At 44.7% G+C, this 27,784-nt stretch overlaps 1 protein-coding gene across 1 annotated transcript; it reads right to left on the bottom strand.

Moving 5' to 3' along the window:
- Positions 1-23: 23 nt before the first annotated feature.
- Positions 24-27,784, bottom strand: CBY2 (chibby family member 2). The gene is given in 5 exon segments (XM_086757490.1): positions 24-226; positions 3,031-3,168; positions 4,376-4,529; positions 27,172-27,658; positions 27,660-27,784. Coding segments are annotated over 5 exon segments (1,107 nt in total).

The raw sequence follows: 27,784 nt of genomic DNA, 5'->3' as shown, positions 1-27,784 counted from the left end.
TCACATCATATATCCACGGCTCCTTATAAATCAGCTGAAACATCCTGAGTCTCATCGTCTTGAAGATGACAAAGGATCTCACTGTGCCAGCGCCAGCTGGAGGGCTTGCAGAGAAGTAGGGCAGTAGTCCTCTTCCCACCGGAGTCTGATATCACATCCTCCGTTTCATAGCATCCTTTATGAATACAGGCCAGTGAGCTACTGAAGAAAGGAGGGATGGTAAACTCTGGACAATAAAAGAGTTATAATAAAATGCATGGTTTACTACAAATTGCCAGATACTGCTGCATGGTTCTCTCTTTTGAGCATCAGAGGAATGAAACTCAATCAACAGTACTGTAGTATAGGTGATTCATCTATTTTTCTAGCCGATAATGCACCTGAAAAACACTTTAATCGGAGAAGAGCCCGTCAGAAACCATGCTGGGAGCCTTGTCTTGGGAGCAGCACAGATGAGAGGATCAGCCCTCAGTGCTGTGGGTCTGCGTGTGGATGGCCCTGATGGTGCATAGTGAGTGCAGACACCCAACCCAAATCCTGCCCCACAGTTCCTCTGGTTTTGATCAGTACTCAGCTATCTGCAGCTGCTAGTGGTTCCTCCAAGCCCTAGCACTGAACAGTTTTATTGTCCTTCACCTGCATAGCTCCCACCAAGGTAGGAAAATATCTGCTGAAAACCACCCAAAAAATCTTTGGTGGAACATCAAATTAAACCTATACCTCATACCCTTGATTAGGACTATGATCACTCATTCTTTCTCTCGCCACGAAAGTAATAACTAATGTAGAGCTTTTTTATCCCTCTTTGGGCTCTGTCCCTCCAGAACATGCATCTGAAGGACAGGTAGGCAGTGATCATCTTCAAGAGAAAGACAAGAACTAGCACTCATTGTGAAGATGACTGTTCTCACAGTACTTTCACAAAGAGATGCCAGGCTCAAAAAAAGAGCCTAACAAACCGTAGTGGAAGGCAAATGGGAAACATTAATTGCAAAGCCCGATGCCCTTCGACTAGGAAGAGCTTTATATCTTCCAGGTACCGAAAATTCTCCTGAGACATTGCCTATCTGAATACATCACTTAATCTTGTAGAAAGCCCCAGGACTGAGGGGTTCTTGCTGTTAGAAATTGCATCAAGTAACCTTATTGAAGATAAATGGCTTTGAACTTTCATGGCAACAGTGATGAACTGCTTCAACATCCATGTGGTGCAGGCTGAAAAATCAGAGCTTTTAGCCGAAGAAATAAACTTATTCAAACGCAAACATGAGATGTAGGGCAGAGTTTTCAGGTGATCTTAAGAGCACTTTCCTTATTACCGCAGACTGGATGTCTGCATAGCAAGAGTCATTTCACTACCAGTCAGGTCCTATTGGCTTGAGTTCAAGAGAAAGTCAGATATTCTTCCTTTCTCTACTAAGGGAGACCGCTTTAGAAAGTAAAGCAAACACTGTCACATATGAAACACATATGAAGTCTGGAAATAATCTTTCTTTTCAAACTGGACTGCCTGGCCAGCAGACTCTGGGGAGAGCACTACATCACCTACATGTTCAGGGGGAGTCCAGAGTCACAAGCACAACCTATGTAAATATTTTCTTCATGCTACAATCCCTGCTTCAAGCTGGCTTGAAGCCTTTTATGACTTTAAGACTGTTGTCTAAAAATCTACTAATATTGAATTTTAGGCCAAGGTGGTGTTAGGGCAAGAGACAGCAAGGCTCCACTGAAACTCTGTGAGCTTCATCGATGTGTGTGAATGGGAGGGATACAGAGAAGCCCTACGTCTTTACCTCTGCCTTTCACAGCAGGAGCACTAGATACACTCACAGGGATCAGTTCAGGTCTCTCCTATCACACTGCGGCAAATGGCTGGATCACACAACCGGATGCCACCAGTTCTAGAGATGTTCAGTCCAACAGCAGACAAAACCGGTGTGAGATACTCCCTTAGCTTTGAGAATTAAACCAGGATCTTGCACAGGAACGTTAGGCTGATTCATATTTCCATCAGATGACTCCTATTTTGGGATATGGATCTCTGGCTTCTGAAGATGACAGTAGGCTACAAAACATGGCTAGGTGCTACCACACCTTCTGCAGTAGGGTTCTGATCCACAGAAAGGCCTCTGGAAAGTACAGTAATATAAATGAATGATTGTATAATATACTAACGTAAAATAATAATGCAGTGAGGCCTTTTAGGGCTAATAACATCTTTTAAAGTAGCAGCTGATACTGAAAGGGATCATTACTCAAAATCAGCTTCGGGTGGTGCCTGTGCTTTCTCTTTATTGAGATGTGGAAGAAGATATCCAGAAAAGTGACAGTCTCAGGGCTACCCTGATTACTCAAAGAAATGCTGAACTAAAACAAATTAGCTAGGAGAGTCCTGAGTGAAGCAGAAATATATTGCCATTGCCTGTGGACAGCAGTTTCTTGTAACACATGTCCTTGGAAAAGGATTTCCAGTAGGCAGAGAGGTTTGAACTTCAGCATGTCACAGCCCCTGTGCTGTCACTTCCAGAGTCTTTGCAGAGAAAGACTTAACCGGGACTGCAAAAAAAAAGAGTATAAATATCCACTGAACGGTGTGACCAGTGTGAGAGCTGCCAAGGAGATTTATCTAGCCTCCTCTGGGTAAGCCTCCATGCGACTTCTCTGCTGGATTGGCAGAAGACGGGGATAGCCCCAGGTCTGAAGAGGACTGGCTGCATTCCTGACAGCCAGTAAATTGTTGCTACTGTTGTACAGCAATTGTGCATGATAACTCCCGCGTCGAAAACTGGCGGAGATTAAGCTGGGGCCCTCCGGCTGTGTACATCTGTACCTGCTGATGGTGACAGTCAGTCTGTGGGTTATGGTAGACTCACCAGCCCCATAGCCTGTTATGCGGGACTGACATATGTTGACTGGTATTTATGTATACACTGAGAAGTCACATTGAAGAAACATTTCTGCATGAGATATGTCCTTAATATATTGAGGGCGAGCATTTAACCATACTGTCTGTGCTGGATCGCATCTCACCCATGCCTCCTGATTGCTCTTCTTCTCTTAGCTTGAAACCTGGAGGAACTGGAGCTGAGTCACCGGCCATGCAGGTGTCCAGGGCACTGAGGCCAGCATAGAAGCACCACGAGGGTGTCTGTCCTGGAGGGCCCATTGCTGTGCATAGAGAGAAACAAGCAGCATAGACCCAAATACTAAGAAGTTTTTGAATATAAGCCTTAACTTTCCCATCCAGAGAGAAACAGAGGATTTCTTTCTGCAAAATGCACTCGTCCTCACTCAAGTTGAAACCTCAGTGAAAGCCCTACCATGACTCATGTCGTTTCCCTATGCGGTGATGGTTGCACTTCCCATTCAGACTCGATGAGTATCGGGTCAAATGGGCCACGCTTTGGCTCTCAGTTCCTCAGTGACTGACAGGACTGCTTTTCTGTGTAGCTCTTCTCCAGACCTGGTGATACTCCCCAGGTGCAGGCTTGCTGCGGAAACCCCATCTGCACCATTCAGCCACAAAATCAGAATGATCCTTTCCAGCCCCAGATCTGTAAAGCAGCTATCGTCACACTGCATTGCTGTGAGGGCCTTGACCCGACTACAGCTGAGCCAGCACAAGTATCAGAAGCCATCCTGCCATAACAGTCTCACCACTTTACCAGGTTAAGTCACTTGCTCAGCCCATGGTGGGTCAGCTGCCCATCCTGGAGCCATCTACAAGGCTGATATATTGTCTAACATGACAAACCCCGTTTTCCTCTCCTGGTTGCCTTGAGTAGATACAGCAGCCAGTTCTAGAGACAGGTCTGAACCATCACAGACAGGTTAGGAGCTACACTGCAGATGAAAATTGACACTGGGAGAAAATGGCACCAAAATCTAAAGCGGATACAAGGAGTGGTGGAGTTCATCAGGAGCTGAAAACAAGAAGAAATGGAGTATGCTGATAAGGGGGGATTATGGGAAAGTGCCCAAATGCAAATGTGGCAGGAAAAAGACACTCCTAGGCTACAGGTCAAGAAGTTTTCCTGGAGTAATCTTTAGTTTTGGTGATAATGCCCTGGCAGAGAGCTGACATAGCTTGGCTTTTCAGACGCGTTGGGCTGGGCAGCAGCCAAGAACAGCATTTATTCATTACCTGTAAACTGAGCAAATTGCCCAGGGAAGGGAGTCAATAAACATGGAGCCTCACGGCACCATTTTCACAGACTGACCTTTCAAAGTGTAATTGCATGTTAAAAGATTCAATGGCAGTCATCTCTGATCAGAGAAGCACTAACTGAGCTGGCTTGGGGACTCATTTGTTGTCAAGTGGGAGTGTGTTGGAAAAGGGCTGTGCAGTTAGGGGCTGCTTTTGGCTAGCTCCCACATGAGGCTGTGATCAGGAAAGGTCCTCCTGACTCCTCAGCTGCATCAATGTTTGTTCTCAGGTCCTCTAGGGAAAGGCAGAAGTAACGGTGGTGATGCTGGGAAGTATTTCCGTTGTCAATAAAACGCCTAAGGCTTACTGCTCTCTTCTCATCCTGTGGTGACAATCGCATTCAAATCACTTTATCTGGGGGAAATTTTGATTGTGGTCATGGTGACACATGATTCTGAGAATGGTCCTCAGTCCCTTGAACCACAGCCTTCAGGCTACAGTTCCAGCTCAAACACCGTCATGGGGTATGCCACCCGCAAGGCAGAGGAGCTAGTTGTCCTCTCATCAACCCATCTCAGGGCAGTGTCCTTCCCTGGCAAGCAGCCTTGCCTCCAGCCCAAACACCCCACAAAGCTATCCTTATTCCTCCACAAGTAGCAATTCCATTCCCTTGCGGTTCTTAAAGGCCCTCACTTTAATTCTTCTAAAAAGAAATTTTTCCAGCTGAAAAAGTGAACCCAAACCACCTCTATGTTACATCAACACAATTGCACAAGACTTCGTATTCCCAAAGGGTTAGGGGATCCTGACTATCTCTTCAGCCTTGTGTTAGATGCCTCATGTCACAATACAGTGTCATTTCCCAGGATGGACATATTTAACCCTAAGGCAAACTAGCACAAGGCATTGCAAAGCACGCAGCAGGCAGAAAAACAGCAGGAGACGGTGAGACAATCTTCCAGTTTCAGTTAGTTAGAAAGAAGCATCAAGCAGTGCAATAAGGAGTGCTTGGAGCTGGACTGGCAGGGTGGGCATCCCTGGAGCTCAGCAGAGGACTATGGAGAAGAGGGGTTTCTGGAACAGGACTACTCCATGATTTAATTACAGTTCAGGTCACTTTATCCAAATGTTTAACTTAACCTCTGAGACATTAAGGTGTGTTCATCTGTGAGCATCAATGACAGTGTCTTCAAAAGCCCATCTTTTCTTTTAAAATTCAAGCAGTATCACTCTTCAAATGCCTCAAGAAAATTCATCATTTGAGAAACTGAAATGATTCCTTTTTGGATGAGCAGTACAAGGCTGTGCCACTTGAGATCCTTACGATGGCAAAGCTCCTGGAGTGGCTGCTTCATTTAAGGACAAATGCATTGCAATTTTTTTCCAAGGACTTCAGTCAGGAGATCTTTGCATACATTTCAGCATTTCAATGGACAGGGAAGAACTAAGCACAGAGTCGAAGTATGGATAACCTGCCTGAACCCAGGTGAGGTATACCAGATTAGAGTTTAAGTAAAGAAAGTGGCATAGGAATAGGTAAGAAATTTACTGTACAAATCCTAAGCAGTGTTTTCTTCCACACATTTTTTGACATATACTTGTATCTGTTAGTGTTCATATTCCACTGTCCCTTCTCAAATATTTGACATATACTTAGTGCATTACATTGTATGAAGTACTTTACTTCAACAAGCAATGACACTCAGAGACAATTACTTAATCTGAACCAATGTGTATAATTTTCTAGAAATCCTTATGATGATGTATTACATGAAAGAGTGGCAATAAACCTTTCTATTGGTATCTGTAAAACATTTCATAATGCCTGCCATGAAAAATGCCATTAAGTCCTACTTGGCATTCTCAGCTTGTATCACCTGCTTGCATTGGAGGGCTACTTTTATGAAGAAGGTAGTGCATCATGAGAGGGTAGAAATGAAATATTAGGAAGAAAAGAGCAATTGCCAAAGTGCACTGCCTGCTAGAGGTTGCCTTACAATTTGTTATTGCCTACCTTTAATCTTCCACAGTCACAACCAGTTTGAAAAGAAAAGTGTCACCGTCACCAAAGGCAAAACACAAGTCTCAGTACCCCAGGATTGGGTCCTCTGTTGCTCTCATGAGCTGGATTCAGCACAGCTTGCTTTTGATGGCAGGAGCTTGAAAACCCACCTAGGAATCAGAGCTTTGATCCTGTGTCTAGCCCAAAGCTAGGCATGTAGGGAAACAAAGAAAGGGATTCTTGGAGTTTTCTAATCTTTCTGTCATGTCACTAAATAGAAACATCACAAAGCTGCACCTCATTTCTTGAAGGCTTTAGGAGTTGACTTTTGTTTGGTTGTTTTATTCTTCTGGACAATTAACAGGGAATATACTTTAGCTCTACCCCATGAATTGTCAAGGACCTTCACAGATTAATTCTTTAATTTCAGGTTGGTTATTTGCAAGATCAGAATTGGGCAGGATCTCTAACACTATTGCCTGTCAATTCCTTTTAACATCAATCTTTTTCTTTGCTTTCTTACTGCCAAAACCTGTTTCAGGCACTCATGAAGCTTGATAGAAATTGCCTTGAAAAGAGCTGAGTGATCAAAACTGACCAGACATGCAAGATGAATATTCATGGTTTATCGGAGCAACCTCCACACTCTTCTCAGAGTAGGGTACCTTCAGCTGACCTGTTATCTCTTATACAAATTACTGCCTCATTACCACTCATTCCTCTGGAACCTAGCTGCAAGGGACACTGAGCTTGTGTTAAATAATTCAGCAAAACAGTGAAATAAAACTGCATCTGCTCCAGAGCGGAGGCCCCTGAAATTCTCTGCAATATATGCAAAAGAAAGTGAACTTGAAGGGACTACAAGAACCAGCTTCTCCTCTTGGACACGAAGCATGGATGTTGTCCCCTCTGATTTTAGACACCTGGAAGATAAGTGCCTGCATCTGCACAGGTCACCAATACTTTCTCTTACAGAGGGTAGAGATAGGGGCACTTTGAGGATTTGACCCTTTAGGACAAGGAGTAATGTTTTCAAAATAGAGGGAGATAGATTTAGATTAGATATTAGGAAAAAAATTTTTACAATTTTTCCAGTGGAACACTGGAACAGGTTGCCCAGAGAAGTGGTGGATGCCCCATCCCTGGAAACATTCAAGGCCAGGTTGGATGAGGCTCTGAGCAACCTGATCTGGTTGGAGATGTCCCTGCTCCTTGCAGGCGGGTTGGACTAGATGACCTTTAAAGGTCCCTTCCAACCCTAACTATTCTATGACCCATTTCAGCTATTTAGACCCCTGCTTTGGGAGGAAAAGAATAAAGTTGTTACATTGCTCACGTCAACCTCCGCTCTTTGTTGGTGGTTCAAATCTCCAGGAAAACTGGAGTGAAACCTACCCCAAACACTGCAGGCTAGAAGTGAAGGGTGCCTTGTGCTTGCCCTCCTGCCGTATGCTAAAATAACCAAAGATTACCACAGGACCATCCTGGGCTGTGGGTTAGCATCAATCTCCAGTTCAGCAACAAACAGAAAATTTTCCTTTCATTGTCCTCATTTTCTCTGGCCTGCCAGTGCAATCCTAGAATCTGTTTCAGCAAGGTCTAAAGAGGAGGACTGCATCTCTTTCAGGATTAACAACATTCTTTGTGCCAGACACAAAAAACAGAGCTGATGATGGAGGAGGGAGATCTGGCAGGTGATTTTCCTCCACTGCCCCATGAACAAATACACTACTGGTTGCAGAGCAGTCGCTAGTTTGCAGAGAAGGCAGTTGTGACTTAAAACCCAACACAGGAAGGGAGCTGAGTGCTTTTTGTGGATCGAAATGATGTTTGGGGAAGGCAGTGCAGTATTTCCTTTAATACCACCAAATTTAATGCACAGCAAGAATAGAGTCTAAAAATAGACCAGGATGCTAATGAAGGCCTGGCACACACCGTCTGTATGATGAGATGATGATTCTTTTTGAAAATGCAATATTTTAAAGGGTTTGTTTCTTTCTGCTGCTGCAAAGTGTTCAGAAACACGAGGCTGTTCGGGTCTTCAATTTTTTCTCCTTGATCTTAGGGAAATGAAATGTTAATGAACAAAGGAGAAAAAGACTAGAAGCGAGAGCTGCTTTATTTATCGTAAGGCTGCTAGCACATGATCAGCAAACAAAGCGGGTCAGAGAGGGCTTTCATAACATTTCAGGTGGATTTCCACACAGCCCAAGATGAGGGATCAAAATATTTTTTACACAGAACTTTGATTTTCCCCAATTTGTAGGTGATGGGGGCTGAAGTGTCCACACTTTTTTAATTCCAGCTCAAAGCTTAGGCATGTGGCTTGTGCAAGAGATGGACTGTGAGCTCCAGCTGGACCTTTCCACAAGGCAGGGACATTTCTGCAGCCTCATGGCCCTTTCCCAGCCTCTACACTGTCCCCCATGAGCTCGTGCATGATGGAAGCTCTCCTCCATTGCAGGCACCACTGGGAGCTCCATGTCCTCAACTTGGTCACTTCTTCTCCTGAAACCCACTTGGCAGCACCAGGTTAGCCGAGGACACTGGCTTTCGTGGGACACCTGATTCCCCAGCTCTCCATATGGCTCACACTTGGATTTTGCTTGGGGATGAGACATCCCACCACGCTGGGAGAGAGATAGGGCAGTGGGAAGGGCTTGCTCGCATCTGTGAGCAGCATGGGCACAGCAGAACAAAAATCCAGCCTTGGATGCAGCTGCTGCCGGTGAGGCTGAGCCATCCCCAGCTCCAGTGCACCCCAGCAAAATTGCCCAATGGTTTGGGCATGATGAGGGTGTTGCGTGGCACAGGACTGTGCACCACATCTCCAGGCTGAAAATCAGAGCAGGAAGCTAGAAGGAAGCAGGAAGCTTTTTTTCCTGTCAGAGACAGCCAACTGCCTGTTGTTTGTAGCCTACATCGCTGGCCCATAAAGCACGCAGCAGATCAGGAGGTGTTTTCTGGCACACGCACGCTTGTCTCCTATAAATGCTACTCCGGGAGGGAACAAAACAGGTATTGTCTCTTAATGCTGCCATTAAAGAGAGCCACACAGATGGTAATTAATGCATCATGACATGACTAAATTGTAAGAAGAAATTGCTGCAACAAGAAGTCACCACAAGAATAGCAGGATTCAGATTAGTGTTCATTTCAAGATCAACTCCTTCTTCTTCGCTTGAAGAGCGAGGGACCAGCTAGTCCACATTATGAAAGATTTATTTGCCTGCTTTCCTGACTTTCAGGTCATAATGGAGCTTTGTTATCTTTAATAGATTCATGTACTCCTTCCCTAGTGCTTTGTCATATGATAATACTTACAAGGCAATAAAAGGAAAAAGAAAATACAAGGAAAAAGAACCACCTTCTGTGCCGTAAGTCCTGGGTAGGTGAATGCGTGTGAGCATTTGTGTGTGTGTGTGTATAGGAGAGGGGTTGTTTATTGCACCATCCAGCACCGAATGAAACAATTTGTGTACCATCTACATGCAAATGTATCTTTCATTTAGGTAATAAACTGCACCCTTGTATAATTTCCCCAAACAATGGAGCTGCAAGGACACTGCTACTAATCTTCAAAAATCAACTGTGCCTTTTCAAAAGGGATTTTGTCTTTCTATGAATTGATCAAACTTGACAAGTAATTTCAACCTAATGTTCACGGCTATCCTCCTCTTGCCATCTGTAGGTGAGAAATCCTATTTTCTGGAAGTGACAGGGTAATGCAGGAGGCTGCGGACATCGGTGAAAAAAAGAAGTGGCTTTCCCAGAGCTACAGGCAAAACAAGGGTGGATTCTTGAAGGATATGAGTAGGGTTTATTTTAGAAATTCTTCATGCCTGCAACTGTCCACATGGAGTCACGTTTTTTAAGCCACTAAGTTTGATGAGGGGAACTGAGACTTTAAAACGTCTCTGTATTTAAAATACTATGGTAAAAATGCTCCAGTGGGATAGCCGTGCTCTTGTTAACAAATATAATAAAGACTCTCAGAAGAAATTCATTCTGCACACTTATTGAATCAATGAAAAATGCATTATAGACAAAGAGATTGAATGTAAACTCAGTTTTCTTCCAGATTTATTTATAAAAATATCTGCTTTGACTGAAAGCTGATCAGTCCTACATCAAGCAATACAGGAGAAATTGGAAAAAGGCCAGTTATCACCCTGCCAGGATCACTGACATGACTGAGATTAATCCAAAACGATTTGCACAGCTACAACAGAATCTTCTGCAAATTTTGGTTTTTCTCCCAGGAATTAAAATGTCAGCTTCTTAAGGCCCTTTTTGGCTATATCAGAACATTTCAGGGAATACAGAGCAGCCCTCATGCACCAGTGGAGATCCTGATACCCCCAGGCTGAGAGTATCCAACCTCAAACATAAGCACATCTAGTACAATCCATACAAAAACACCAACACTGAGGAAGTAATTATTTTTTTTTACTTAGAAAGCCTTCTGTGTGCACGTTTCCCCCCTTTCTGGATCACTGCTGCTCCTGAGAAATCATTCAGAGCTTTTTTTTTCCTAGAAAGTAGGAGGTCCTTCTGTGAGACACCATGAACCCTCAGACCCACTCCAAGGTGAAAGGGTTGTTTTTTTTATCATGCCTACATCTAGAAAACTGGACCCAGGAGAGTCCCCAGCTGCTGGATCCTGCTGCACATCTGTGTGTGCCCTGCTTCCAAGAGCCCCAAGCCAGACTCCTTCCCACACATGTGCTCTACTTCCCAGGCAGAGGAAGCCCTTGTCGCCTCTCTTCAGACCTCTTCTGGGGCTGCTTATTGTCATCTTTGGGACAGACCCACTAAACTTAAGCTAAAGTACTCATTTCATGATGATGAGAGGGATAAGTGGTGGCCAGCAAGTGAGCCATGACTCCAGCCCAGCTGTAGGTCAGGTGGAAGCACCTGGCTGTGCAAGGCATATGGGACAGCTGGAAAGTCGCGATTTGCTTTGGTGTCATGAGACTTTTTGAAGTTCTGGAATCTGCTTTAATTTTCCCACTGCAAGAAGTCTCATAGCTTCTGATGGTTTTCACGCAGGGGATTATGTCAAATCAGACTGAAAAGGTCTTCTGTAAGATTGAAAAGGTCAAGGCTTTCAGGTCTTTCTTCATTTCTCCTCCTTTGTTTCCCTTCCTCAAGGATATAACCAGACAGTCCACCTCAAACTTCACTAAAGCACAATGGTAAAACATGGTCAAAATCAATATATGACCACAAATATGTTGTCGGGTAGGTGGACACTGTGTTAGCTCCTCAGTCAAGAAAACTAATTTCATCTCAAGGTCTGGTCATTGCTAATTAATGTAGGTCATGGGATTTTCTGATTGCACAAGCAAGAGCTGATCCCCTAGATTTGCTCCGTAAGGGCACTGACAGCAGTAAGTCAGTGCAGTGGTGGTAGGCTGGCCATGCAAAGAGAGAAGAGATTTTTTTTTTTTTGGTCACAGAACTCACCAGAATGGGATTTCAGAGCCAGGAAAATACCAGGTGTGTTTGTTTCTACTTCAATATGGGGAATAAGATTTTGTTTACATCCTGTGTAAATAAATAGTGGTTTGCCAAAATATATTGGCCTCTACTAACAAAATACTCTTGTAGGTAAAACAAACCAAACTAAAACAAAACCATGCCTCTATAATAATTCATCAATTTCTTGAATCATCCAGTCCTGAAGAACGCTATTTTTTTTTCCCCTTAAAGCTTTGGGGTCCCTGACGTTGTGAGCTTAAACTCATGGTGAGGTTAGAGAGTTAGACTCCTCCTCCCCTCCCCTCCCCTCCCCTCCCCTTCTCTCTCTTCCCTTCCCTTCCCTTCCCTTCCCTTCCCTTCGCTCTCCCTCTCCCTCTCCCTCTCCCTCTCCCTCTCCCTCTCCCTCTCCCTCTCCCTCTCCCTCTCCCTCTCCTCTCTCCTCTCCATTGCCCTGGGCCATCTATCAACTACCTCTCAAGTCAGGCAGGACTGGACCTGCTATTCCCACCATCAGTAGAAAAAAAGTTCATTAAGTTTTCTAAATCCTTTGGGTCAATGAAGGAAATAGGGCAAGAGTCCAAAGCCAACAAAACCTTCATATTTCTTTGAAAAGAGAGGCAGCAGCCTAAGTTACTGACAATTTTCATAAAGCCGTGAAAGTCCGGCAGTATCAATAAGATAGGATTCAGTCTGCAGCTCCTCATTATTCAGAGGGATGGGAGGATACAGAGATGCCAGAGTAATCTGGAGCAGACAATTAAAGTTGTCAAGGCTCCCCTGATTAAAACTGCAAATCCTACACCTCTAACCCTAATCCCCCGCTCTGGAAAGGTGAGATTAGCCTGGGTCCCGAGAATAGATAACTTTATCTTTTCCTGAAGTTACGTGTTAAAATTCAATCTTCTCCCGGGAGACGACGTGCGTGGATATTGCTTTTCCTCTCCCCCTAATTAGGAAAGTATACGAAAGTAAACACTGCTGCTTGCACAGTACCCGGCATAGCAGACCAGGCTGCCTCTGTGCTCTCTGACTGCTTTATTAGCACTCTAAGCCTACCTACACAGCCAGGGAGGCTGAGGGAAGGGGATCTTTTCCAGCCCCTGGGGGTTAAACCGTGTTTTGCGAGATGCTGAAGCAATCTATCAACTTCTCCTCTCATCTACGCCAACGTGAATCTGCAGCAAGCAGAGCCAGTCCACCCCCTCAAGCCTCGCATGCTCCTCTGGTCATTAGGAGCTTTTTTATAAAGGGATTATTTTTTTTCTGCATGATCTGCACACACCAGGGGTGATCCTGATCTCCCTGAGGCTCCTGATTCAGCCAAATCTTGGCATCCCTAAAAGCTGCTTTTAATGTCAGCAGGACAAGTTGTGAGGGCTGCTTCCTCAGCAGCACACCAGAAGGATGTGTCTGTGTGTTTTGAACTAAGGAGTCCAAACTTCATAGCCAGGGCCTGCCACGCCTGACGTTCTCCGGGGTTGGGGACACAGGCAGTAGCCAGGTATTCAGAAGATGTTCCACATCAGCACATGGTGAAACACTCTCCCCTCTGGTGTTCTCCTGCTGTTCCTCACTCCAGTAAGCCCCTAGTGCATTTTTTTCCTGGCTGGCACCCCAGCCAGAGCAGAGGCAGGAGTGCAAGCCTTCTTTGCACAAACAACAGGGAAGGACTAAATTGTGCAGAGGGCCTTTTCCAGCTCCCACTGGTGCCAATGGTTCCTTGTCACAGAGGCACATCCTTGACAAATTTCCCTCCCTCGACTTTTCCAGCCACTGTGATCAGCAGTGCCTCCATATAGGGCTGCTGGTTTTCAGTGGGAAAAGATCAGTTTTGGAGGATGGATGGAGCAGAGAAACACTCCTGAAGAAGTGCAGCCACTACGGGGCAGGAGACTTGCTGCAGAAACCCATGCCACCGGTGAGGGGCACCAGGATGAGCCTCTGCCTGCAAAACGACCCTTCTCAAAGCCCAGAGAAGATGGCAAAGCAGCAGCCGGCACTAATGTGACACTTTTCTTTTGTCAGCCGGGCTCTGACTGTGCTCAGATGGAGACAACAATAACTGCGTGTTGTTTTGTTTCCAAACCAAACATGGATGAGACCTTTGAGACCAGCTGGAAACCCTGCTGATATCTTTAAAATAAGTCCACGGGAGGAATGCAAAGCATTAGCCGTAATATTTATTTTGCACAACATAATTATATTTTGAGAAGGAGAGGGCAGTGCTCATTAACAGCCCAAATGTACCAACCTGTGTTTTCAAGTTATTAATATGGTGGCTAGTGTTAATGGAAATATAATAGAAAGAAACGTTTTTAAAAGTATGGGATTTAGCACAGTCAGAAAAAAAAAAAAAAGACATTAATGAAATTTTAATGAGAAAATCAGCTTGCAGTAATTTTACAAGTAACGGTTATTTCCTTGGTTTGACTAGTCTGAATAGCTTTGTCCTTGCTGGGATGCGCTTGTGAGGTGTGCACATGAGGACAACAAATGATGAATCGCAGGACACAGCTGTGACTGCCCTGGAAAAGAAACATGGTTCAGGATTTTCGTGTCTGCCTGGGTGAGAGGCTAAAGTCCACCTCCTTTCCTCTGAAGAGGAGAGAAGGTTCCTGGACATGCTTTGGCCAGTGGCTGCTAGTCATCATCTCACATCTCAGCTCTCTCTTTCTATCCTTGGAGTCACCTGCCCTCCTCCTTTGGAGCTGGAGCTGAGGCTCTTGACTTAGTGCACCTTGCCCTCTAGGAGCACATACACCCAACCCACCACATACACTCCGTATAAACCCAGTAATACATGGGATCGCATTATCGCACATGCATGTACTCATGCACATCTTTTAGAGGTTTCCTCTTTGCTAGGAAGTGACTGATGCTCTCACCTACTTCTGTGGCGTGCTGACATGGGCAGACCGTTACAGATTTCTGTCAGTGAGACTGATCTGGAGGGATGGGATGGTGCTAATTGGGCAAGAAGGGCCAAGGATTTGTCTCACCTAGCTTAGGGTGCCAACAGAGCAGTTGCCTCCACCTTGAATCTGAATAGCCCACTATCTGAATCTGAATAGCTCCCTTCCCTTTTTGTGGGGAAAAATGTGTGCATTTAGCATCGAACCCATCTGATCTCTTTTGGACCTCTCCTCTAGGAGAGGTCTCACACCTTGAAGGGCCTATTTGGCTTCACTGGGAATACTGGTGACCACATCCGAGCTTGAGATTTACCCTCAAACGTGTCTTGTGAATCCAGAGAGACATGGTCAGTCCTTCCAAGGTCCGTCTCTCCTAAGGTGTAGTTGTTGTTGGAAAGAGCAAGAGAGACGCTGTTTCAGGGATGGATCAAGATAATTTCCATACTGCAGTTCCAGCTTAGGTAGCTTGGGCCTACCTTGTCATGCCTTGATGGTAGAGAGGACACTTAAGCAAGGAAGATTTCTCCCTTGTCCAACAGATACAGCATCGCTGTGATCCTCTGCTTGGGTCACATCTCCCTGAACCCCACATAATTCACTGTTTGAGAAGCTGTATCTGAGTAGTTTGGTTAAATACATATGCATCTTAAAGACACAGCCTCAAAAAAAAGATATTTCTTGCTGTTCCTGGAGTCTGAGATCTAGAATACCTTCTCACCATCTCCCAGTCCTGCAGCTGTTATAAAGAGATAACTTCTGCCACTCTCTTATTAGGCAAAAAGTCTCTGGTCCTCCAAAAAAAAATGGCTGGATCATAATGGTAAGCCAGCGGAGAAATCCCATGTGACAAAGATTTGCTTCTGGTGCCAGCCACTGCTGGTACAAAATTCATAAATTTTGGGGCCAGAAATTAACTAATTTTCTAGTCTGAGCTCCTTGACAGAATTAAGGACCATTTGATTTCACTCAGTATTCTCACTCTGAGCTCAAAACTCCTTGCTGAGCTATGGCGTGCATTTTAGGAGGACACCCAATTGCTTTCTGAGGTTGCCAGTGAGAAAACAAGACGTGAGGGTATTAAGGAGGGGTGTTGCTTACGGTGCCTTGTTTTTTAGTACTGGTCACGCTTTGCAGCAAAAGTAAACTTAAGCCCTGTCAGACTGAAATGATTTGTTAATGTTATGTTGATCGCTCTGTCCTCACTGCTACTACTTGCTCAGACAAATGGTGTGGGAGCTACAACATGAGTTGTGTGCTTTGGCAGGTCAAAGTCCATAAAGTGTGCCATTACCTGAGCTTTTCTTTTTTTATGTTTTTTTTTTTCATTCTGGATTTCGAAAGGTCAAAGTAAAAACTGGAAGCCAAACCCTCATGCCTGAACTGTAACACAGAGAGGCAGCTCTGACCACTACAAAACTGTAACACCCATGAAATCAAGTGGCCACCTCTAACATTCCAAAGTCACTAGAGTGACTCTGTTGTTTTCTTTTCCCCGGTAGATTTATTCTGCCGTTTGCTTTTGTTTGTTTTCTTTCCAGCGTACTATGAAATTTAAAATTAAAGTTCTACTCTGAAGGGAAAGGAGTGCAAGAGATGTCATAATTTATCTGAGCTGCTAAAGCAGAAGGGAAAAACTCAGCGAAGATATTTTTTTGTCAGCTGCCCTTTAAATCAGAGTACATTGCGCTGAAAGGTGTACCATATTGCCAGGAACCTTTAGTGCCATTTGCAGTATTGCTTCAAGCTTGGTTGCTCACAACTTAATCTTTCCAATGGTTTCTACCTAAAAGCAAATTGCATATTAGGAAATAACACTGCAAACACGTGTCACGCAGAAACACTTTTCAGCGTTAGCAGTAGCATCCGTCCTAGAAGCACAGGGACATTGACAGGCAGGCCTTCAGACTGTTTTGCATGTGTTCATAGAGTCACAGAATCACAGAATAATTTGGGTTGAAAGGGACCTTTAAAGGTCATCTAGTCCAACTCCCCTGCAAGGAGCAGGGACATCTTCAACTAGATCAGGTTGGTCAGAGCCCCATCAAACCTGGCCTGGGATTTAAATCTCTTTCTTAGTTTAAATCTCTTTCCTGCAGACTGTCATTGGGAATCTCTTTTATTAAACCACTGTAGAAAAAATTACCAGGCAGCTGCCTTCTGGTCTCTGTCTTCACTCCTTCTCTCCCAGAGCAAGGAGGTACTGCCTGCCCCTCTGTCATAGCCACCAGGCTGGGAGCAACTCCTGAGGGTGGCCCACAGCTCCCTCCCTGTCCCTCTCCCTTCTTTTGCCTCCTTTCTCTACTGCAAACTGCATGTTCCCCTCCTGCAATGAAGCGGGGCAGCACAGAGATGTTACTGGGTGCTGTTATGGTGGCAGGCTCAAGGGTCTTAAAGGAGGGAGATTATATTTTTCACCTGTAAAAATTGTACCTTCATGTTTGTACTTGCAAAACACTTCCCTGTGTACTTACACCTCTCCTCACTCCCCTTTACCCCAGCAAAGAGCTAGAAGTGGCCTCAGTTTTATCTGAGCTTGCTTTTCAACCCCAGGTGGAAAGAGTCTGTGCAAATTGCAAGGCCAGCCTTCTGAAAAGAGGCCTTGAATTAATCCTGTCTTGTATTTAACTTCCGCTTTACCATATGGTGGGAAGATAAATTAGACAGGTTAATTAGGAAGCCTTGAAATTCTGTTCATCATTGGGCTATGCAATCATAGATGCACCTCACCTTTAGGACCCTGAATATGCTGACATGTAGTCTTTTCTGCATGCCAGCCTCACTCACAGCATCTCCATCACAATGAAGGAGCGGGAGGGGGAGATGGTTGGAGTAGCCAAGCAAATCAGGAAAAACAACCAGCCAAATTGAGTGCTTTCTAATCTAATGCATTTAAGTCATACTCAATAAAGCTTGCCAACAATCCCCGGCCACCCTGCTGCAAAGATCACAGAGGCATCTGATTAGAATAACGTGTGTCTTCTAAAAATCCTCCTTTAAAAAGAATTTCATTCTGGGTGCACAACACGTAATGAACCGGAAATGTCCTTTTGCGAGTGTAGGGTGAAGGGGGCATTCACCAAGCCCACCCAGCCCCAGAGTCCGGCTGCTGTCTGCCTGCCTCAAGATGGAAAACCCATCAGCTATGGCAAGTTTTTTTGATCCCTGCCAAAAGCAAATAAATGGAACAGAAATAGCCCTGATCAGTCCTGCATTCAAGTAATTTCCTGAAATCAGTTTTGGGCTTGAAACCTAAGCCCAGTTTTAGATACCAGCAAAAGCAGTCACACATCCAAGGGTCCCCAGGAGCCTCATCACACAGAAAAGTATCCATTTCAAGATGTGTTTTATATGACCTACAGTAACTTGTCCCAGGTAGGGCTCTTGGGGTTTAGGAGACAAGAGTGGGCAAGAATTTGAGGAGAGGAATATGGTGAGGAAATGGATAACCACGGTATCACATCACGGGTAGAGGAGCAAAGGTGTGATGTGGGCTGTCAAGAGGAGAGAAAGATAAATATTTTTTTGAAGACTAATTTACGTTTTGCCTCTGAATCTTGTGAAAACCGGACCAGATGAAATCTTGATTATACAAGTACAGTTTGTGCAACACATGCTTTGTTTGTGGCTGTTTATTTGTCTGGAGAAGAACAACTCCATGGACTGTGTGCACCCACCCTCTATCTGTGTTTATTCCCAGGAGAAGTCTGCGTCTTCCACTCACAGAACAGCTGACAGAAAATAGTACTTTCTTGGGCAGTCTTGGTCAATCTAATGCTCCAGCTCTGGAGATGCTCCCTAGCAGGAACATTCGCTACTTCCCCCCTACCATCTTAAGCAGAGCACACCAGCCTGAATAATGTCACAAATGAGGTGTCCAACCTTCTTGAGGAGGATTGTGTTTGCTTGTTGTATTTCACACATGGTGTTAGAGCCAAGGAACCCCCTCAGGGTTCTCCCAGACTGCACCTGAGCAAAGCTTTGCTTGCAGCAACGGTGTTCAACATGCTTTCCCCTGTTACAGTCTGGCTTCCCCAGACTGTGGGTACCTTTGCATCCTCAGAGTGTTAAAGGGCATGTGATGAAGAAGATATTTCTGTCCAAGACATGCCTATAGGCGTGGTGGCAGAAGGACCAATTCACATGGGGGAGAACAGGAGGGACAGGTGGATACTCAAGGAGGGATCCATTGCGGCCTTCATAGCCTCTCTCAGCAATGGGGAGGGCAGCAATGCTGACTGCAGCAAAGCTCAGGGCCCCTTCCTAACATGTCCTCCTCAAAGGTCGTTCTTGCCAGGTCAGAGCTCTGGCTTTGGCCTGGTGGAATGGGATAACCTCCCTTTTCTAATCTGACTGCACCTGTCACAGCTGGGGATGTGGGAGGTGATCAAAGCTGCATGGCCCTCTAATCCTCGCCCAACACCCACACCGCCAGAAAATCCAGTTGAACAGGAAAGCCTGAGATAGCTGAGAAAATGCACAGTCAAAGCAGATTCACCGCATACCGATGCATGGGGAGAGCCCATAATATCAGCCATATTCTTTAGCTGTATCTATGGTCCCTACAATCTCACACTTTCTTTGGAAAATAGGACAGGAATGAGGACACAGCTTGTGATATTCAATACCTAGAGAACCGCTGAGCTCTCTTGGATCTTGCTGGTGGATGAGAAGCTTAACATGAGCAGGCAATACACCCTTGCGGCCCAGAAGGCCAACCGCATGCTGGGCTGCATCAAGAGGAGCGTGGCCAGCAGGTCGAGGGAGGTGATTCTGCCCCTCTACTCTGCCCTGGTGAGACCCCACCTGGAGTACTGTGTCCAGTTCTGGAGCCCCCAACACAAGAAGGACATGGACCAGTTGGAGAAGGTCCAGAGAAGGGCCATGAAGATGATAAAAGGGCTGGAGCACCTCTCTTATGAGGACAGGCTGAGAGAGTTGGGGCTGTTCAGCCTGCAGAAGAGGAGGCTCCGGGGAGACCTGATAGCGGTCTTCCAGTACCTCAAGGGGGCCTACAAGAAAGATGGGGAAAGGCTGTTTAGTAGGGCCTGTTGCGATAGGACAAGAGGTAATGGTTTTAAAATAGAGGGGGGTAGATTTAGATTAGAAATTAGGAAAAAATTTTTTACGATGAGAGTTATAGAACACTGGAACAGGTTGCCCAGAGAGGTGGTGGAGGCCCCATCTCTGGAAACATTCAAGGCCAGGCTGGATGAGGCTCTCATCCTAGTCAGGGATGTCCCTGCTCCTTGCAGGGGGGTTGGACTAGATGACCTTTGAAGGTCCCTTCCAACCCTAACCATTCTATGATTCTATGATTTGCAAACACATTTAAATTGAGCAGTAAAACGTTCTTGAAACTTGGTGCCAGACTCTGCTTTTGTTTGCTCTGGTAAAAAAGGTTTGATGCACACTGGTTTTGCTGGGAATTAGACTGTCGGCTTTAGTGTGGCATATGGCATTTTGTTGTACCAACAGTTAGGTATTTACAGGCAAGCAATTTTATACCTAAGGCTAGCTTCCACCAAGCAGTAAGGGTTTGCACATACAGTGTGGATTTCCTATAAACAAGGAGCTTTGGTGGAATAGCAGGGCACTGGAAGGTTACATTCAAGCACCATGATAGCACCTTGAAGAATCGTAATTTCTCCTTGATTGTTCCATCTTGGAGGCGTACAGCGATGCACTACCTCTAACTGTTCCCTACAATGTGTCCCAAAGAAAATAGCTTTTCCATTCTCTTTATGGAATTAAATTAGCACTGTTACAATTCCTCCTTCAGGATGTTAAAGAATATATAAGGAAGCTGTTTCTGATCTCCAGCTGAAAGATATGCATAGTTTTACACTTCTTGTATAAGTGAAATATGTTCCAATCTTCTACCTGCTTCTTTGTCAAGTGCTCTTTTGCAGTGCCCATGAAATCTCTGATTATTTAAAATAGTTAAAAATAGCTATAGGATAAGGGAGCTTGAACCTTTTCGTACTCTTCAAAGAGTAATTTAGAAAACCTGACAGGGTTCATCATTCTGTTTCTGATCGGTATAATCTTTTACATCATTGATGGTGGAGTACCAGCTAGACCAAGGGAAGAGGACTACTCACAAGTAAGCTGTTGAAATAAAATGATATTAAGCAAAAGGCTTGGACATTGTTCAGTAATGACCTTCATCAGCTGAAATGTTTTTGTCTTTTAAGTGAATTAATGAACTATAATTATTAGTGATCTTGGAGACGGTGATCAGAGAAAGCATTTTGCATAATGCAAACAGTACAACACAAATTGAAACACTGTCTGTCTCAAACAATCAGACAAGGTCCATTTAAATATAATTAAATGTTATCACCTTCCTTGCTTTTTAAAATGTGCTTCGCACTTTATACTTTGACATCCTCGTGCCACCATCCCATCACTATTTATGGTACAGTCACATCTGCAATAGAAATGGAGGTTTTGAAAATGTTTTACCTGACTTTTAACAGATGGATGTTAATGGGATATTTATTTACAGAATAAAATTAAATTGAAGCTGAATCTTAATGCACAATTTACATAATCAGCTTTGTTCTGAGCTGGTGAGCTGTTTTTCCCAGCACTTGGGACCCTTCAGTCACAGCTGCATCAAAGAAACAGCCACTGAGAATGGAGATTAAACAATTTCCTAAAGCTACAAGTCTTAATGAGAATCTATTATTCCATATTAGAATCCCATAATTTCTCCAGACATTGACATAAGATCAAAGATGTATGTTGGAGCTTTGGCATAGCCCACAATCAAAAAGAAGATGTTCAATTTGCATTTAGAAAACATTTCTGTCAATTTTATTTTTCTGAAAATTTGAAAGTTCTGCAGTTTTACCTTTTGCACCCAAAACAACAACAACAAAAAACCCCTATTAACTCAGAGGGACAGAAAGGCTGAAAAGCTAAAATGTGTATATTTACAACAAAGTTTTTGAGATTCGGTTGCACAGTGTAACTACGATACTCCGTCCCGCTGATGCTCAGCTCAGCTGGAGTTTTGCCACAGGCTTCAAGGAGCGTAGAACAGAAATCTCCGATGCAATGCCGAGAACCTGTTCAGTGGCTAAATCCAAGGCTGGGTGAATGGCTGTAATCTGCTGGCATCATTCTGGGGAGCTGATGTTGCGTTCAGGAAATAAGCTTTTGCTTTTGGCCTACAAGGAGAGTGAGACAAGTGACTTCTGCCAAGTGACTTACAGCTCCCCCACCTCCCTTTCCTTTGGTATCCTTTGAGGTGCTGCCTGGGCAAGTGCATTAAGGGATGGGACCATCGCTCAGGCCTGGGCTTTTCCCACCTAACCTTAGCCACTCCAGGCTCTCTGCAGCCAGCAGGAAAAGACCTCCACCCCTGGAGAGGGTTCGTCTGGTAAGCCTGCCTCCATGCACCTAGGCAGGATGAATATCACTTTGGAAAATGTAGTAGTGTTTTAAAGCTATCTGCTTTAAAACCAGCCAATGGCCTCCGTAGGAAACAACTTCTTCATGCACCTTATCTGAAGCGTTGCCACCCTCGCTTCTTTGTACCTCACTACATGAATACTGTGAGTAGTCTGCGCTCAAATTTGAATGTCAAAAAATGATGACTAGTCCTGTTTCAGCACAAAGGTTGAGTGAATGACTTCCACCATATCCTACATTTAAAAGTACATTTATGACTAATTCTGTGCTGAACTGGGACCGACACTGGGAAGACCAGGCTGGGCTGCTGAGAACCCTGACAAACAGCCCGTGCCACCATGGAGAGCATGGGTTTTGGCCAGTAAAACAGCTTATGAAGCACATCCTAGACTTCATGAAATCACAAGCATAATTCTGGGAAAACTGTCTTCAGCAGTTAACAGGAGCAAGCCAGGGCTCAAGGAAGCTCAAAACACTTTGAAAAAAATCCTAAATTGAAATTTAGCGATGGGAGGATGTGGTGTGGCTGCTAAGACAAGTGCAAGAGGCCAGGGTGGGTATTATATGAAGGCAGTGCAAAACCAGCTGTATTAGACTGCCTAATAAGAAATGAGAACAGGAAAGTCAGCATTTGCACAGAGCCCAGCTACAGGCAATAATCCAATTTACAGGGAAGCAAGAAGCTGATGGTGACCTTGCCAAAAACTCGGCTTTCCTAAAATAGTACTGACAAATGAGTAGTGCAAAAATAAGGAGCTAATCAGCAACAATAAGAAGGAGAGAGACAGAAAGTTTGTCTCTCTGCAAAAGGTAAATTATGCACTATAAGAATAACATCTATCCGTTTCAAACCAAATAGCTATCAGTTTCCAAGGACTTGTAAATCAGTGACCAGGCTAGGAAAAAAAATTAAGCTTATCTCATTTTTTCCCAAACCTGCCTAAATGTTATGATAATTAATAAGTTGTTCCTGTAAATACTTACTGGCTGCTGCATTTTTCCTACATTCATACTTTAAATAGGCTGCAAAAGCTGTGAGGCCAGCCCTCCTCACCAGCACCTACATCACAGTAGGATACTGCAATGGTGCCCAACTGAAGTGGTTAATGCCACTCACTGGGGGCATGGAGCAAAGCAGAGAATGGGCCGTGTTTCAAACTGTCCCCATGCAATCCTGTGGCACTCTGCAGGCAACTGAGTCAAATCTCACCATCTGTGCCTTCAACATTGAGTAACAGATTGAGCAATACTCATGTAGATCAAGCAATATTCATGATCACTTGCCTTTCTCCCATCACCTAGGAGCCATCCTCCACTGTTGTCACCAACTCTGTCTGGTTTGTAACCAAATAAGCACAGACTGGAGATTTGGTACCTTCTAGCATCATGAGTTTGCTTATCACACAGTCCTCTGCAAGATTAAGTGCTGGGCAGTCATTATGGGCATTGCTATCTCAGTACATGATGGACCTGAGAAAACTTTGAGGCATGAGTCAACTCAACTTCTCTATGAGAGATGCCAAAAAGCATACAGCAGATATAGACTTTTTATAACCAGGAAGATCAATGATCCAAAGCAGCAATCGAAACACGAAGATCTCACAAAACCTAATTCCCTCCAGGAACATCGTTAGCATTCAGGAGAAGGAGCATGTTCCCCTGAGGATCTTACGTGTGTTCCTGATGGTTAAGTTCTTCCTAAACTAACTCAATTTTATTCACAAAGTAATAATTTTCCCACACAATGGGGACATCTGAGTCAGCTGCTTAATGAAGGCATCTCATAGAAAGCAAAGCCAGGGATGGGGACTGGCAGCGCACGCTCTTGTGAAGCAACTCCTCTGCTCAGAACCGCCAAGCTCCTCCTTCAGAGAGCAGAATATATCCCCTCCAACTCCACACTGAGTGTCTAAGTTGGAGCTAGCTGCCCTGAAAACAATTATAGAAGCAACAGAGAGAAGCAGGTGACTCCAGCTGGGGACTCAGTCCATCCTGAAACTTTTGTCTAAGAGAGGTCAGATAAATCACAGCCTTAAGGTGCCCATTTCTTCCTGCAGGCTAGAAAGAAAGCCTGGAGTGACCAGGTGACATCTTGATGTCCTGTCCTGGATGGACACCCAACGTTAGGTGAGATGATCTCTCCCGAGTGCCTGGTGGAAAGCTGCACGTCCATGTCCCACGTCCAGGGACATGGCAGGAATCAGTACCCTGACTAATGGCAAAGGAGTGGTTTGTTTCTTCTATCAGGACACAAATCTCTTTGTTAAAATATGAACACATCACCAAAGCTTGTCACTACCGCTACTCCCCTCCAGAGCTTGGCATTAGGGTCTTTATAGATTCCCTCCTGCCTCTTAACAAATATTACATTAAAACACCATGAGGTAGACAGCTAGGAAAAAAAAAGGAGTGTGTCTGAAGGCACAGAAGCATGAACACATTCTCCAACACAGGCCTGAGGTATTTGTTTACATACAGTTGTAATCCTGCTATTAAGCAGGAGCGACTTGCTGTCTGCACCTCCTCCTACTCACAGACACTGCTCCTCTTCTTCTCCCCTGGTCCCGACACACGCAGCCCTCCCTGCAGCACTGAGAGCCAGTCCTTTACCTTCAAGCATGACAGGAGAATTGCCTCAGCATCTTGAAGCCCTAACAGCAGAAGAAGGGACCCCTTACTTTCAGCATCTGAAGTAAACAGTCATCACTGGTATTTGGCCTTGGTGCTGTCTGAGCGAAATACAAGGTGAAAGATAATTCATCCTTTATGTAATTTGGTGCCAAATCACATAGACATCTGTAAACTAGAGTGACAATCTGCTTCTTGGGTCTTGTTGTAAGAGGTAAACCTCACCATAACCTTCCCTTTGCTTTACAGTAATGCTCCTACAATTGCTGTGCAGAAGTCTCCTTGCACCTGTCTTGTTAGATTACCCAAAGAGTCCCGTATCCTGTTTGAAAGATTGCACAAATTGCTCTGTGTCGGGGATATCCAAGACAGAGGAAAATGTGTTTCCAGACACTCTGGCCACACAACTGAGTCTAGATCCAATTTTTAAACATAACCATATCAACAGATTCTCAATCTCCTGTGTCAGCAGATCACTTGAGACTGGCATGTCCATTCATAGCGCAGCAGATACACATCCAAGTACCAGCTTAAGTCAAGGAACAGCCACCAAAACATCGTTCTAGGAAACTTACTTGCAATGGAGCAGCTGACCATTCAAGAAATTAAGAGTGTGCCCTTGCACTATGAGCTCGGACCCATGTTTCTCACTCTGGTCTTGTTGTCCACTCCTCTCAAGCTATGATTGCATGCGACACTTCAGCAACAGTGCAGAAACAGGCAGTTGTCCCCAGAAGTATTGTCCCTCACAGCCTGAGCACCCACATGAGTGTGACACTTCTTTCCTTTCTCTCCCCTTCCATCACAAGTGAGGACATATCCCTGATCTCCCTTCATTTTCTCTGGGGCTGTATCCCTGAGGCAGGGCCTGAATTTTTGAGCTGCCAGTCAATGGGACCATTCTGCTGAAAGCAGCTTAATGGTGAACTGCAGGTGTCCCATCAGCTGGTCTGTATGCAAGACATTATGGTGGCTGCTAAGCTGTGCAAGATGCAGAGGCAAAGCTGAAGAAAGCACGTGGCAGGGGGACTGCTGAGTTGATACCAATTACCAACAGTTTAAAACAAAGGAAGGAAATCATCAGACATTCAAACAAAAAGGCACTGCAAGAACAAGGTGTAAAACATCCTAAGAGAAGCAGCAGCAGGAGCGAGGTGCAGAGAAGGTCATCTCTTCCCCACCTGCCTGGAGTGGTCTGGCTGACGGGGACCCACTGGGTGACGGAGCAGGGCTGGTGAGGGCTGTTGGGGCTTAGCCTCGCAGCATACTTACCCCAGCCCAATACTCAGCATGTGACAGCAAGTTATTGCAGTACGTGTGGTCCTGCTTTCAAGTCTCCAAGTCTTTTCTTCTGGGAAGACAGCTCAGACTCACAAAGCTGCCCAGGGTCTTCTGCCGCATGGGGGTAGGGCATTGCTCTTTCCCTTGCCCCATGATACCACTAGAAATACCAATGCTCCTCCAAGCTATTAGCTCCATAACTACATGTGATTGTTTGAAGACAAAGACATGCTTAATTCCTGGCCACAAAGAAAAGTTGGTCAAAAAAGATCACCAAAGGAATTTTCTTTTAGCAGTGAGCTATAAATAAGACACTAAGTAGTCTTTCCTATCCACACTGCATCCTAAAAGTGTCATTTACCAGCAAATAATAATCTCACTTGAAATCAGTAAGATTATTCAAGTGTACCAAAACAAGGCAATCTGAGAAGAATTAAGCCTAATTAAGGTACAAAATTATTAAGGCAATTTACAAATAACCAAGGCAGAAGGAGACATGCTGTTCTGGTGGGTGATGTTTGCTTTATGGTTCTGTTATACTCTGAGGCAAGAGATGGGTTCTCTACTGAAGAGCTCTAAACAAGGGAAAGAGACAACAATTTAAGTGGAAATGTGGGACTGGGAAAAGGAAACAGCAAGCACGTATATATATATGGCACATACAGTTTGTTTTTCTCTGTCCCATTGACTTTCCTGGGCCTGTCTCATCTGGGAGGCTACATTTTCAATGATCCACTTCTTACCCTATATGAGAGAGGGAAGGCTGGTGGGTGGCAGAAGACACAGTTCGGCCATTGAGCTTGGTCAGCCATAAGAAAGAAAGGGACCACTGAGGATCCAAATTCAGCTCACAGCTGGCATCCTCATTCCCAGGAAGAAGTGTCCATCCCTCTGAAAATTATGGCCAACATAAGGTACCTCAAATTAAGTGTGAAAAGCATGAATTTTCTTTTGAAAATCTAGGCCTTGTTATCAGAAACTTGCAAAAAAAAATGCTGGAAAACATGTTTTACTGACACTAGCCAAATTTATGACACTCACCCACATTATATAACCAGAAGGTGAAATACATCTAAGTAATATATGAAAGTTTCAGAGCCTTCTCTTCTCCAGGCTGAACAGCCCCAGCTCTCTCAGCCTGTCCTCATAGGAGAGATGCTCCAGCCCCCGATCATCTTTGTGGCCCTCCTCTGGACCCTCTCCAACTGGTCCATGTCCTTCTTATGTTGGAAGCTCCAGAGCTGGACACAGTAGTCCAGGTGGGGTCTCACCAGAGCAGAGTAGAGGAGCAGAATCACCTCCCTCGACCTGCTGGCTATGCTCCTCTTGATGCAGTCCAGGATGTCAGTGTCCTTCTGAAGATCTGAGCTGGCATCTTTGCCCTCTTCATGGACTGTGATGGTTTTTTGGTCTTTCCAGATGATGGATACTGCTTTATTCTCCTGCTGAAAATCCTCTAAGACTCTATTCTTTTCCTGGACCACCTGGAGATCTTTGTTGCCTGGAGTGACCTGAAAGCCTATGTTCCTCTCTTGGAAGAATGGGAACGGCTTCTTTTGCTTCTGGAGGCTTTACTGAATGGCATCAGTGTAAATAACCTGAATAGCTTTGCTCTGTGATTGGAGACATTGTAGAGCTTTGTTTTCTTGCCAGAGCATCCTATTCTCAGTCTGGAGGACTTGGTTTTCCTCCCAGAGTGCTCTGTTCTCCTCCTAAATGCTCCACTTGTTCTGTGTCTTCTTGACAAAAGGTTTCCACGATGAAACAAAGGGTGACTGGCAGTAGATTCACCCATTTACCATCAATCAAGACAAACAACACTTCATTCCTCAGTTTCATCCGTGGGGCGATATAGTCTCTCTCAGGCTCTGTGCACTGCATGCTCTTGTTCATCACATAAAAAGCAGACAT

Source organism: Chlamydotis macqueenii, chromosome 1, assembly GCF_036417535.1.
Source record: "Chlamydotis macqueenii isolate bChlMac1 chromosome 1, bChlMac1.mat, whole genome shotgun sequence".
Taxonomy (NCBI): domain Eukaryota; kingdom Metazoa; phylum Chordata; class Aves; order Otidiformes; family Otididae; genus Chlamydotis; species Chlamydotis macqueenii.
This window is presented reverse-complemented; position numbering and strand designations above follow the sequence as displayed.